The sequence below is a fragment of the Ranitomeya variabilis genome, chromosome 3 (genome assembly GCF_051348905.1).
Source record: "Ranitomeya variabilis isolate aRanVar5 chromosome 3, aRanVar5.hap1, whole genome shotgun sequence".
NCBI lineage: Eukaryota > Metazoa > Chordata > Amphibia > Anura > Dendrobatidae > Ranitomeya > Ranitomeya variabilis.
The window spans coordinates 706,792,311-706,806,374 of NC_135234.1; the positions used below are offsets into that span (position 1 = coordinate 706,792,311).

The 14,064-nt window shown below is 41.0% G+C and overlaps 1 protein-coding gene across 7 annotated transcripts in view; it reads right to left on the bottom strand.

The window, feature by feature from the left end:
* FRY (FRY microtubule binding protein) overlaps window positions 1–14,064 on the bottom strand; it is a 396,668-nt gene that overhangs the window by 7,322 nt on the left and 375,282 nt on the right. For 4 of the 7 annotated variants that reach the window (XM_077298259.1, XM_077298260.1, XM_077298255.1 and 1 more), the window contains 2 exons: window positions 13,632–13,715; window positions 7,588–7,605 (listed from right to left, as the gene is read on the bottom strand). In XM_077298259.1, coding sequence (XP_077154374.1) covers window positions 7,588–7,605; window positions 13,632–13,715 — 102 coding nt within the window. Of the gene's footprint in view, window positions 1–7,587; window positions 7,606–10,336; window positions 10,636–13,631; window positions 13,716–14,064 lie in introns of those variants that run through there. The other 3 variants (XM_077298256.1, XM_077298258.1, XM_077298261.1) reach the window with 2 other exon arrangements.

Genomic DNA, 14,064 nt, shown 5'->3' on the forward strand with positions numbered 1-14,064 from the left:
GATGTCAAGATTCTGGCCAAGCTGTTGGCGATGAGGTTGACGAGTGTAATCTCCGGCCTGGTGCACCCAGACCAATCTGGCTTTATGCCTGATAGATCCACGGCGGTCAACCTACAGAGGCTATTTATGAATCTGCAGCTTAGGTCTGATAACTGTGGCCAGAGAGTTATTGCATCTTTAGACGCCCATAAGGCGTTCGACAGTGTGGAATGGGGATATCTCTGGCAGGTGTTGCAATATATGGGGTTTGTGTCCTGGATTCGGCTGCTGTATTCGCAGCCGATGTCCAGAGTCCGGGTGAATGGGGAGTTATCACGGACTATACAATTAGCTAGAGGGACAAGGCAGGGATGTCCGCTCTCTCCTCTTTTGTTTGCTCTGGCCGTGGAGCCATTGGCTGCTAAACTTCAACAGTCTGACGAGGTGTCTGGGTTTAAATATGGAATGATTGAAGAGAGGGTGGCGTTGTATGCAAACGATATTCTACTGTTTCTAGCTGACCCGGTTGCTTCCGTGGGGGGGGCTATTGGGATTATTGAAAGATTTGGCTCAATGTCAGGACTGACGATAAACTGGAGTAAGTCTATTTTGTTTAAAGTGGACGACGTAGGGGAGGAAGGGAGTGAGCTGCTGGAGGATGGGCGACTGAAAGTGGTAAGTCAATTTAAATATCTTGGGATATGGGTATCTATGTCGGTTACGGATTACATACATAGGAATCGGACTCCGATCTTAGGTGTTCTTAAGGCAAAAGTGGATGCTTGGGTTAAGCTGCATTTATCTGTGGTGGGCAGGGTGAATCTTATCAAAATGATTTTGATGCCGAAGATTCTGTATGTTCTTCATAATGCGCCAGTTTGGATACCGCGTGGGAAATTTCGGCAGATTAACTCCCTGTTCAGGAATTTGGTATGAGGGAGACAACATCCACGTATCAGACTGGAGACACTTGAGTGACCCAAGGAAGATGGGGGCTTGGCATTGCCTAACCCTGAAGTATATTTTCTTGCAGCCCAGAGTCAGCATTTAAAGGGCTGGGCGCATGAAGGGTCGTCCGGGGCGGTACAGCAATTAATGGAAAAGGTGACAAAAAGAAGGCCAGCAGTACAATGTCTGGAGGATGGCTCCCTGGGGGCTTTGGGGAAATTGTATCCGACTATGTTATTGATATGTAAGCTATGGGGTAGACAAACATATACGTGGGATTACGGGTCTGACCAGATTCTCCCCGCTATGGCATAATAATAATTTAAAGGAGTTTGTGGCAATGGGGGTACTACCAGAATGGCAGGCCAAGGGGATTCAATATGTCTATCAGATAATTGAGCAGGGAGAGTTGAAATCCCTTTCCCGATTGCAGGTGGAATTTGATCTCGGGCCTGCGGGGGAATATCAATATTTGCGGATGAGACGCATTTGGAGCTCAGAACAGGGACGGAGGAATCAGAATTCAAAGGGATATAGTGTTAGAGTATGTGTGTGGTGAAGGGACTACTGGGGGGTTACTTCCACTCTTTATAAAGACTTGCTGCACACTTTCCTGTTAAGGTTTCCAATACTGGCGAGAGCTAAGTGGGAGAGGGATCTGGGCCCAATGGAGAATGAAGCTTGGGAGTCGGTGCTGGAGTGGGTTCCACAGCTGTCTCTGAGCGAGCCGTATAGGCTGTCACAGCTTTATGTAATACAGAGTTTACAAATCTCCGAAGGTGTTATATAAGGCAGGCTTGCGTGATGATTCTGAGTGCCCGAGGTGTAAATCTACAGATGCAGATATATTTCATATGATGTGGACGTGTCCGAGACTGGCTGCTTTTTGGTTGGTAGTTTTGAGTCGTGTGGAAGGAGCATACAGATGCACGGTGCCAAGGGACCCGATGGTGTGCTTGTTGGGGTGCGTGGATGAGATTGGAGTGGATAACAACCTGGAGACAGCTATTGCCAGATTGCTGTATATGGCCCGGAAGGTAATAGCGCGAAATTGGATTAAGGACGAGCCGCCTTCAAGAAGAGAATTCCTCCAATATGTGAAGCAGGGCCTGAAACTGGAAAAGGGGTTTTATCAGAAAAGAGGGAAAATTGAAATGTCCAATAAGCTGTGGTCTCCGTGGCTTGCCATGGGATAGGTTTGTTATAGAGACCGGGTGAATCAAGACCCTGAATTGGTGAAAACATAACACGTGGCCTATGGTCCTAACTGAGGGGATAGTCATCCTATAGATTTGAGTGTGGAGCTATTAAACAAGGTGGGCTGTCTTATTGGGGGGGGGGGGGGGGCAGGATAAGTTGGGATTGCGGGGTTCATTTGGGGGGAAAACTTTGTACTGAAAACAAGAATGTAACATGTCAATTGTAATGTTATTCTTAATAAAAATTTAATTGAGTTAAAAAAAAAAGCATTTACACATCAATTTTTGTTTTAACAAAATAATTTCTTAAACTTAGTGCATGTTCAATGCAGATCAGATATAGTCTGTCAAGTCCATGGGAATCCGTCAAAAATGGATGAAAAACCAATCTTCGTTTTTTGCATCCATCAAAAATGGATTCATTTACATATGTCTGACTGATCCATTGCTGAGTGTCAATGGAAAAAAAAAGTTCACGCAGAGAACCCAAATAAGATAAAAAAAAAAGTAAATCAGTCATTATCTGAAAGATCTAAAAGAGGAAAAGGATGTTTGACTGTAGCCCAACAATGGTAGCGTCATGGTCCTTTGCCCAATGACTTATCACTGCTGTGGATGTCCTGGCTGCAGACTTCCCAGGATACACCAAATCTCTGAGACATGCAACTTATTATATTTTTCATTACCGCTTTTTGAATTAAATCGTAAAAGTCCCTGCATTAGGGTATTCCATTTATCTTTTCCCTTCTAGGAACACAAAAATGGAATCCAAGTCCAAAACCGGTGCAAACGGAAGGTGAGGTCCTCCACCGATTATTATGGGATCTGACCCACTTCCGTCATGTGTCTGTTTTTTACACAGAAGGAAAAGTGTAAAAAAAAAAATAAGACTAATGTCTTTTTTCCCTTTCTAAAAAATAACACAACATAAGCCAGAAAGATCTCATAATACTAAAAGGGATTGTCCCCCAACCACCATTAATCCATAAGGCCCTTCTGCTTCAGTTTGCATCAGTTACTTAGTGGATCTATTTTGAATATATCAAATATCTGTTTCTAGAATGGAATAGACAAGTGATATTACCTAATGAAGGTGGGAACATAGCCTAAATCTTCATCTTTTCTCTGTTAGTTTTTAGGGTAAACTGTATAAATGCTGGTAGCCCCATGGAACAAGCCCTCAAAAAGAGGCTAAATATTAACGAGTAGGATGTGTGAACTACTGGAAACCTGAATCTTTGGCATTTACATAAAAGTATCTGATCTCACAATGACCAAAACACAAATATATGGGATCTGACCCATCCATGTACTCCCCTAAAGAAAACCTGTACAGTTGTGCTCAAAAGTTTACATAGCCCGGCAGATTTTTTGCTTTCTTGGGCCTTTTTTTCAGAGAATATGAATGATTACACCAAAACTTTTTCTCCACTCATGGTTAGTTGTTGGGTGAAGCCATTTATTGTCAAACTACTGTGTTTTATCTTTTTATATCATAATGACAACCAAAACATCAAAATGACCCTGATCAAAAGTTCACATACCCCATTTCTTAATACCGTGTATTTCCCCCTTTATCATCACTGACAGCTTGAAGTCTTTTGTGGTAGTTGTGGATGAGTTTCTCTATTTTCTCAGATGGTAAAGCTGCCCAATCTTCTTGGCCAAAAGCCTCTAGTTCCTGTAAATGCCTGGGCTGTCTAGCATGAACTGTGCGCTTGAGATCTTCCCAGAGATGATATTGAGGTCAGGAGACTGAGATGGCCACTCTAGAATCTTCACTTTGCTCTGCTGTAGCCAATGACAGATCAACTTGGCCTTGTGTTTTAGATCGTTGCCTTGTTGGAATGTCCAAGTAGGTCCCATGGGCAGCTTCCAGGCTGATGAGTGCAAATTTGACTCCAGTATTTGCTGATAATGTGCTGCATTAATTTTTCCTTCAACTTTGACTATGTTTCCTGTGCCTTTGTAGGTCACACATCCCCAAAACATCAGCGATCCACCTCTGTGCTTTACAATATGAATGGTGTTCCTTTCATCATAGGCCTTGTTGACCGCTCTCCAAATGTAACGTTATGGTTGTGGCCAAAAAAGTTCAATTTTGATTTCATCACTCCAAATTACCTTGTTCCAGAAGTTTTGAGGCTTGTCTCTGTGCTGTTTTGCGTATTATAGGAGAGATACTTTGTGGCATTTGCGCAGTAATGGTTTTCTTCTGATGACTCGACCATGCAGCCCATTTTTCTTCAAGTGCCTCCTTATTGTGCATCTTGAAACAGCCACACCGCTAGTTTTCAGAGAGTCCTGTATTTCAGCTGATATTATTTGTGGGCTCTTCTTTGCATCCTGAACAATTTTCCTGGCAGTTGTGGTCTACGTGACTGTGGTTTAGTTTTTTACAGAGCCCCTGATTTTCCATTTGTTAATCACAGTTTGAACACTGCTGACTGGCATTATCAGTTCCTTTGATATCTTTTGTATCCCTTTCCTGTTTTATACAGTTCAACTACCTTTTCCCGTAGATCTGTTGACAATCATTTTGCTTTCCCCATGACTCACAATACAGAAACTTCAGTGGATGGATGAAAGATGCAAGAGTCTGTCTGGATCCCAGAAACTTACTCAGCTTTTATGCACACACACTGATTACAAGCAAACAGGTCACAGGTGAGGATGTTACCTTTAGTAGCCATTCAAACCAATTTGTGTCAACTTCTGTGCATGTTATGAGGCCAAAATCACCAGGGTATGTAAACTTTTGATCAGGGTCATTTGGATGTTTTGGGTTGTCATTATGATTTAAAAAGAGAAAACATAGTAGTTTGACAATAAATGGCTTCACCCAAGCACTAACCATGACTGGAGAAAAAGTTTTGGTGTTATCATTCATATTCTCTGAAAAAAGGCCAAGAAAGCAAAAACTCTGCTGGGGAATGTAAACTTTTGGGCACAACTGTAAGCTCTCTTCAGTTGTCGCTGGTATTTCCTAAACAGAGATATCAGCAGAGCTTTTTAATCCAGCCATGTCATGGAGAAATACTATATGTGAGTGATAATTTCCTGTCTATCCTGGTGCATCAATACATGATTCAACCTCGAAGACTGAAAGCCCCCATAGACATTATATGATTAATATTAGCTAAACTCGCAGATATCGCTGGGTTCAGTCAATGGTTTAATGTGTATGGGGGGTCCTGGCCAACTAATTGTTGGGAGAGATTTCGATTACGCACATCTGATTTCAGAGTGCTGATTGTACTGTTCTCCCTGTGATGAGCCACCGGATGAATCGTTAGTCAGCAGCTTTTTCACAGAGAACTTAGGACACTCTGCCGTAAGGGAATCTTGGCTGGTTGGATGACCGGCTGAAAGCCATCTAATGCGTTTGGCCAGACTAAACATCAAGATCTTTCAGATTCAGTTGGATGTCAGGATATGGATTGGTAACAGATCAGATTATGGAAGACTACCACCAATGTCTTAAGCCCCCCATACACTTTAGGTAGCGGTCAGCCATCTCGCCCAACTTTCCCATCCACAGGAGAGCTCACTCTGCCAAACGGTCATGTGCTTTTTATGCAAGAGCTGCGGACACACATCTGACAGTGGCATATCTCGTAGAGAACAAAATCAGACATGCTAGACCCTTCCAGATATTGGAAACGATCAGCACAAGGCTGTAAAAGGTTAAACATATCACCTACCCACATGCTTCTCTTCAAATCCTAAGAAAGGGGGACTTGAAAGTCCCCCATGAGAATGGAGGAGTAATGAGCTTGTGCTACCACTGCTCCATTCTCCATCTATAGCGGTGATGGCAAATGCTCATTACAGCTCCCATCACACAGTGGACTTCAGACCCCGGTCTCTAAATCAGTGAGGACTTCCGCAGCCTGTGTTGTGTTGCAATGTAATGAAGTCACTGGGCCTACTAGTCAGAATAGCACGAGTCCCAAGTAGTAGGAGGTTTTCAGTGCCGGGTTTTGGTGGCCACAGACTACCAGTGCCGATGTGACGGCTAAGCCAAGGTCCTGCAAATCTTTTGGCTCAACTTCATTTATCAATTTAATGTGGTATTTGAAAAATGTTGGTTTTGGGATAACCCCTTCCATTATTAGAGGTTGTCCTATGTGCCCAGTCCCCTCCAGTAACCTCTCTGTCTGAGCTTTCATTTAAATAACCCTCTGAAGTATTTAAGACATAGGTATCTACACTGTATGGTCTGTAACAAACGCCAAAAAAGCCCCCAAAATGTAAAAAAAAAAAATACCCCGGTGTTAAAGATTTTTTTGTACAATGTTATTTTTTATTTTGGGATTATTTTTTTTGTATATAGCGATCTGTATTGAAAAAAAAAAATTGTAAATCTTGCAATTTTTTTGTCTAATGGTGATGTGTTAGATGTATACTTCCTGTTCATTATGAGGCAGGATTGCGACCACAGATAAGTAGTGATGAGCGAACATGCTCAGATCAGGTATTATCTGAGCATGCTCATGTGCTCCACATTCAGGGATAGCCTGTTTGTTAGACAATCCCTGCAAGTGTGTCGGCTGTCAAACAGCAACGAGACAGGCAGCTGCGGGGACTCGACCATAGTATTAGAGCACGTCGAACATACTCCATTAGCACTCGAGCATGCTCAGATAACACCTTATGCGAGCAAGCTCACTCATCGCTATCTAGTACCATGTTTCAGTTTTATTATGACTTTCCCGGGATAGTATTTACAGCTGCCACCAGTTAGGGAGACACAAGCGGGATCAAACAGTCGTATGTGGACCCTAACCCTCTGGATAGGAAAGCTTCCCTTAGGATAATAGTAGCCATCCTGAGCCAACAGTAGCCAGTAAAACATTAATTAAAATTGGAATAAAAGTTAGTATAAGGCCATGTTCACACGCTCAGTATTTGGTCAGTATTTTACCTCAGTATTTGTAAGCCAAAACCAGGAGTGGAACAATCAGAGGAAAAGTATAATAGAAACACGTCACCATTTCTGTATTTATCACCCACTCCTGGTTTTGCCTTACAAATCCTGAGGTAAAATACTGACCAAATGCTGAACATGTGAACGTGGCCTTAAAGTGATTAAAAGTAATGTCCACAAAACCAAACATTCCTGGAGCCATGTAAATATCTTGGATGTTCCCTGGGAGAAGAACACCGCAAGATGGCATCATCATGATCCGTCAATTTATCAATTCTAAACAAATAATGCAATCTCCTTTCTGGATATCATGTGGAAACATTTTGTCATACAGATATCTGTGTCATACTCAAGTAGTAAAAGACACACAGACCTCCTCACGATTCTGGTGAGCTCCATAATGTGCAAGATTTTGTGGGGTAGGCGAATCAGAAAACACTGAATAGTCAGGTTACATTTCCAGTTAGAGGTATTAGTACAGGATTTGAAATCATGACATTGAAGAGAAAATAGTAAAGAAAAGAGACTTACGGCAAGAGATTCCATTTGCTGGTGAGACAGCATGGTGTGAGAAAAGAGGAGAAGAGAGGACAGAGTCACGTCAGTGCATGCAATACAAAGACCCCAGACCTGCACAGCTTCACAAAGCAGCGCTAGCAGTCATTTTTCAACCACTGGAGGGGTTGAAAAACATAATATTATACCTATAGCATGCAGGGCAGTCACACAAGCTAGTAAAAAAAAAAAAGTATAATGAAAAGAACATTGGAAATGGGAAGTGACAGGAGGCCTCTGCAGTCCAAACCAATTGATGAAAAAAACAAAACAAGAAACCCTCAAAAACAATAAACCGTAGAGTGTTCTCCAATGTGGACAATCCCTACTTGCTGGTTGGGTTCTTTGACAAAATTTCCTTGTGCTGCAACGACCAGCTATCAGCTAGATAAACCTTGCAAGAAAAAAGTATTCTCTTTCCCTGCAGCACCCCCGCAGGAGAGATGAAACATTACACGATGACTATTTAAATCAATCAGTTGTTTTTCATCCTAGAAATATAGACCTACTGTTTTTCCTCTTTAATCCTTATGCCATTCGCATGTCCGCTTTGTACATCCATTATGGCATCCGGTATAGTTTTAGAAATCATAGGAAAATGTATTTTAATTTCTATGTTAATAATTGTAATGGATCCATGAAAAAAAGCACGACATATGGAAGGTAACCCACGTGTGATCGTTTTTTGTGCACTCATTGACTTCTGATTGAGTCTGATTTGAAATACGGATCAAAGTAGTGCATGCTACAATTCTTTACATGCGCACCACCTGTCCGAGTGTAAAAACATTCACATGAAGTATCACATTGGTCAGTGTGCCATCTGTATGCCTACAGGACAGCACACAGACTGATTATATCCTTGTCTGAACGAGCCCTAACGCAGGACAGGTCCTCCACCGCCGGTGATGGTCTATGCATCTACTCTCCGCTCTGGCCAAAAGAGGACGATCTTGAACATAGGATCCCCTTATTAACTCAGAATTGACTAATACCGTATGGAAAAATGGGTTTTCTAAAATGGATAATCCCTTTAATACCACTACTATAAAACCAAAGAAACTCCCAATTAATAAATTGGGTTTGTACAAAAAAAAAAAAAACGTTGTTTGGAGGTAGTTAGAACGACCTTGTATTTGTTCGAAACACATCTAACTAGATTGATTCATAGTGAATAGAAGTTCCAAAAGAGTGCTTGGGTTTCTGGAATAGTGATGAGCGAATGTGCATTATCCAAGAATGCTCGGGTACTAACCGAGTATCTTTGTCAGGGCTGTGGTGTCGGAGCCCATTTTGGTGGAGTCGGAGTCGGTGTCATGGAAACTGAGGAGTCGGAGGTTTGGCTTACTTATCAACTCCACGGCCCCGGTCTTCGTCATGCTTGAAAAATATGTTCGAGTCCCCGCGGCTGCAAGTCTCGCAGCTGTTTGACAGCCGTAACACATGCAACAGCAAGACATGCGAAAGCAGGGACTTGAAAATATTATTTGAGCACATCGAAGTCACTTTGTTAGCACCCGCGCATGATCGGATAACACCCATCACTAATTAGGAATAATGCACACAGCCTTATAACAGGCTTTGTGTATGGGCCGTGCTTTATAATCAAACATAAGGCATTATCTGTTCCTTGGCACTAAACTTATGGGTCATGAAAGGAGTCTAACAGCAGATTATTAAAGGACAAGCTAAAACACAATGTAATTGGATCTGCTGTTCTGTAGACAAAGCACCAACAGTCAAACCGGGGCATATCTAGGGCGCCGGGTCTACTGCAGCATGTGTCCTTAGTGCCAAGTTCCTAACAAGTCACTATTTTTTTACCACAGTACATTAACCTTTGGCTAGAACAGTGATTAACAGTGAATTAATAAAGGCTACACACAAGCTTACATATAGAATTAATAATCTACAGAGTCCAGTAACTTTGTGAATAAATGAGAACTATGGAGTCGTTGAGCTAAACTTCCGGCTCCTCCATTTCTAAACGAAATCACTCCAGCTCTGACTTCGACTCCTTCAGAAATAGCTCTTTAATAATCGTTACAAATTAAAAATTTACTGTAGTAAAATAGGGCTTTTCATCACGAAAATGCCAAAAAAAAAAACAATCATAAAATATTTCAGATTTTTATTTTGAAGCCAGAGTTGTGGCCGGTACATTTCTTCCACCTCCACTGAAAAATAACTCCAACTTTAACACCCAGCCCTGAAATAAATTGCATTTGATGTATTCTACTGGTTCTGGATTACAGCCCACATTCTAAACAAGAGCTGCATTCGCAATTCTGCTTGGCGTAGTTGAAAACACACAAGCAATTTAGTTCAATTGTAATTTACACTACAATTTTTACATTTTTCTTTTCTCCACCAGATAATTGTTAATTGTTTTAAGAACTCTCCCATTTAGAACAGATTATTCTTGAACAAGTTTTAGGGTATATTGACCTCTTCTTTTGATAGGACCACCCCCTTCTTGAAGAGCATTTTTACATTTGTCTCCAAGGTTTCATTCTATCAAATTGTTGTTTTGACCTGTATAAACCTCAATGATTAATTTCATGTATAGGAGTCTTCTGCTAATATAAATAACAGTGTTTTCTCGGACATTCCTGTAGAAACGGCCAAATGAGTCAGAATTCCTTCCTTCCGCGAGATTATCCCTTAGCTGACGGCCTAAGAACAATGTGAATACCTGATGCGGTTTATATCTACTGTAAACTTTCTCGTTAGTCTAATTTTGTGCAAGTGTTTCTCAAACGTGGATATAAAAAAAATTTAAAAAAATGGTCAAAAACTTCTCATTTACATCAGATTTTAAAAAGAGACACACAGAAGTAAACAAATATAGAGAGGAAGAATCTTATACTGTATGCTTACGCCATACTTGCTAACTCTCCCAGAATGTATGTGAGGCTCCTGAAAAAAGGGGATTATCCCGGACTCCTGGAAGGTGTCCTGACCGCAATTCCCGCGAGCTGCCGCAGACAACATCATGATGCCGGGGCCCGGAAGTGAAGACGACTATAATATGCAGGAATGAGGAAGGGTGAGTATCTTCAGAATTCCACCTAGAATCCATATTTTCTTAGGGGGTCTGGGGCCTGTATTGATTTTAGGGTTTCCTTATGGGGTTCAAATACACGACTTGTGATTAAAATCTCTTACATTGGGTCGGTCTAGGGTTTTACGTATGGTTCCTGGCATAGGGGAGTCTTAGGTAATGCTCCTGGAAAAAAGGCATGCAAGTTAGCGGCCTCAGTAAGGAGAAACAGTATAACATTACCCCTGAAGACACAAACAAGGAGCAAGAACCCTGAAACAGCCGCCTGCAGATGGGCGTCTCTTTCGGATATGACTGATTTGACTGATTTTTATCCTTAGCCAAATTGCAAGGCCTGTTAAAGGATCAGACATTGACTTATAGGGCAGATACCCAAGCTTTTCCTATCATACAACCAAGTATGAAACACAAGGAAAACATGGAGATTTTATCTGCATTCTCCTCTTATAGAACTGAAAATCAGTATATTAAAAGAGCACTCATCGCCAGGTCATCAATAGCCAGTTTTTACCTTATTATTCCCGTTGCTCCCAATTAATTCATTTTTTGTTGTTTTTTGTAATCCAACATACAATTCCAGAGGTGGGGGTCTTTTTTTTGTCCTTTTTTATGTGTGTTTTTATAAAGGGGGGTGTGGTTCAAAAGATAATTATGCAAAGCAGTCTAAGGACACACCCCACAGAATCATGTGAGCCAGGCCCCATGATTAAAAAAAAAATAAAAATACAAAAATAATCACTAAATATAGAGGCCAATATCTCTTGAATCATATAGAAGATTTTAAACAAAAGAAGGGGAACAGAGGGAATATAAGAAGATCAAAAATGGCCATTTTTGACACAGTAATAGGTGCTCTTTCAAAAAGAAAATCAAGTTTTTAAGGGCTCGGGCAAATATCACAGGACTTTATAGTCACGGGTTTTGTCCAACATTTTTGAAGTGATGGAACAAAGCACTGGTCAAAAGTTTGGTACAGTATACTGTCAAATACAATCAAACACTGGATGAAATTAATATTCAGCTAGAGGCCAGAAGATATGAATTACAGAGAAGAGTAGAATTAGAAAATGAGATTTTATGCAGAGCTCAGAATATAACAACCGATTCTTAGGGTGTGGATTTACTGCTGGTACACCACACACAGAGGCCCATCTACAGCACGGCAGGAGATACAGACACCATTACCATTCTCCAGATGAGCACTAAATTAAGCCCTGACAGAAGCGTCTCAGCAGCACATGAGGGACTGTGAAGTTCTTCAATACACTACAGGAGTTTAGAAATTTCTTCTATATCCAAGAGCCCAATTCTGCCATGTCAGCTTAATCTTCACATTAACAAAATATATAAAAATAAAGGGTTTATAGAAGCGGTGGGGTTGGGGCAGGTGGGGTACATATTGCAAGCAGAGGCTGCTGTTGCCATGCCTGGATTACCGGAAGGTGCGACATACGTACAATTCTGCCGGAACCTGATGCAACGTGTTGTGTCAAGCACATCCTGACTTTTGCATAAACAGAATTAGGTAAAACTAATTTCATTAAAATATACATGAATGAGTGGGTTCAATATAACAAGCTATGGCGTTGTAATGCTCTGCAATACCAGCACGGTACAGAAACTGAACAAATTTGTTGTGTAATCTGAAAAGCGCTAAGATTATAAAATGTAAAAACATCCAGATTACTTTAGGAAACATTGGTGGTTGCTTGTATCCTTGAGAACAAACAGGATCAGGCGACTGAAGGTCAAAATTCTGATTTTTATTCTCCACCAACATCTGTCACCAGGGCAGATGCCACCCTGCATATTGCATGCCTCCTTTTAGTCATACATTTTTGTAACGGGAAAACCCTTCAAAATCCAAATACTAGGAGTTTCCTATGAACAGGATCACTCGATATTGGACAGGCCCCAGTGTCACCAGATGTACTTAGGGTCCTTAGGGTATGTGCAAAAGACGTCTTTTGTCATGTGGATTCCTCCTGGAACCCGCCTGAAAAAGCACTTAAAGCTTCATAGAAAAAACTGCGAGAGTCTCCTGCTTCAAAAATGATGCGCGGAGGCCATGTGTACATAACCGTAGTCTAGTAATATGTCTTAGTGCTCATTGAGACCTCCGATTTTCACGTATGAGTGTTATACATGGTTTGCAGTAGCACTCATACCTGTGATAGTCTACAGGGCTATGTACATGTTCTTGATCTTTCCCGGACCAAGAAATTGGTGGAAAATTGCGGAGACATGTTCGATTTTGATCTGAAGGTCGGATCAAAATCAGCAATACAAGTGTATAAGTACTGAAAAAAATTTTTGGGAAAAACACTCGAATGATATCTAAGTGTGGTCTGATTTTCAGGGAGAAAACAGATCACACTCTGAGCAAACTCCGATCAACGTTTTATCAAAGTCTGTTCAGAATAATTGGTCCCTTTTTCTCGGACATGGAAGGAGCCCTTAGTGTGTGTCAAAGGGGAGACGTCGCCTCATGTATTACCAGCCGAAGGATCAGTACACTGAAAAAGAATATGTGTGGAGTGTTAGACAGGCCATTGTTAAAATGGTGTTGAATGTTGAACTCCTTTTTCATGACTTGCTGCACCGGATGTGACAATTGATGCACAGCGCCCTTTTACACCAGCCTGTCCATGCAATACATGGTTAGCGATTTATATTCCCCAGAAATAACAGCTGATCAATGGGTGGTTTATGATGTTGGACCTCCTGCAATCAGTTGATCACTGGGACAACTTCAGTTCAGGTTCTTCCACCAGAAGTAATTCTGTACTGTTTCACTCTGCAGGACTATGATACACATTCATTAGTTTCTGCTGCATACTTATTAGTGTATCTATTATCTTACTGTAGGGTAAACTTATATGGTCAGTGACAACAGCTTGTGAGTAACTAAATTCATATATCAGATGAGAAGAAGTAAAGTAGTGAGAGTTCTTACTTTTTCTTCTGAGTCTCCCGGTTGACATGTGATAACTCCATCTTTTGAACCTCCCACGAATGTGGATTTACAGTTTTTTAGCCACTGATTGGGATAAAATTAGAAATGATTATAAAATTACTTTTATTATGCATGCAAAGTGAAGAATTAAAAATCAATGAAATATAGATATCAGGTAAATGCATAAAAATATATAAAAGACGACAAGCAAGTCTTTTTGGGATACATGTTGGTTTTTGTTCTCACATTTCTCACATGTACACATAGTATTTTATTTGCATGCAGTAGCCCTAAAGGGAACGGAGATATTCTTACAATGATATCTGGACAGACTTACAAATGTAAATCTATTGGTCATTAACGTTATGGAGCCCATACCATATACATTGGATAAACCTGTCATTAAGTGGCTGATTTCGGTCATAAAGAATAG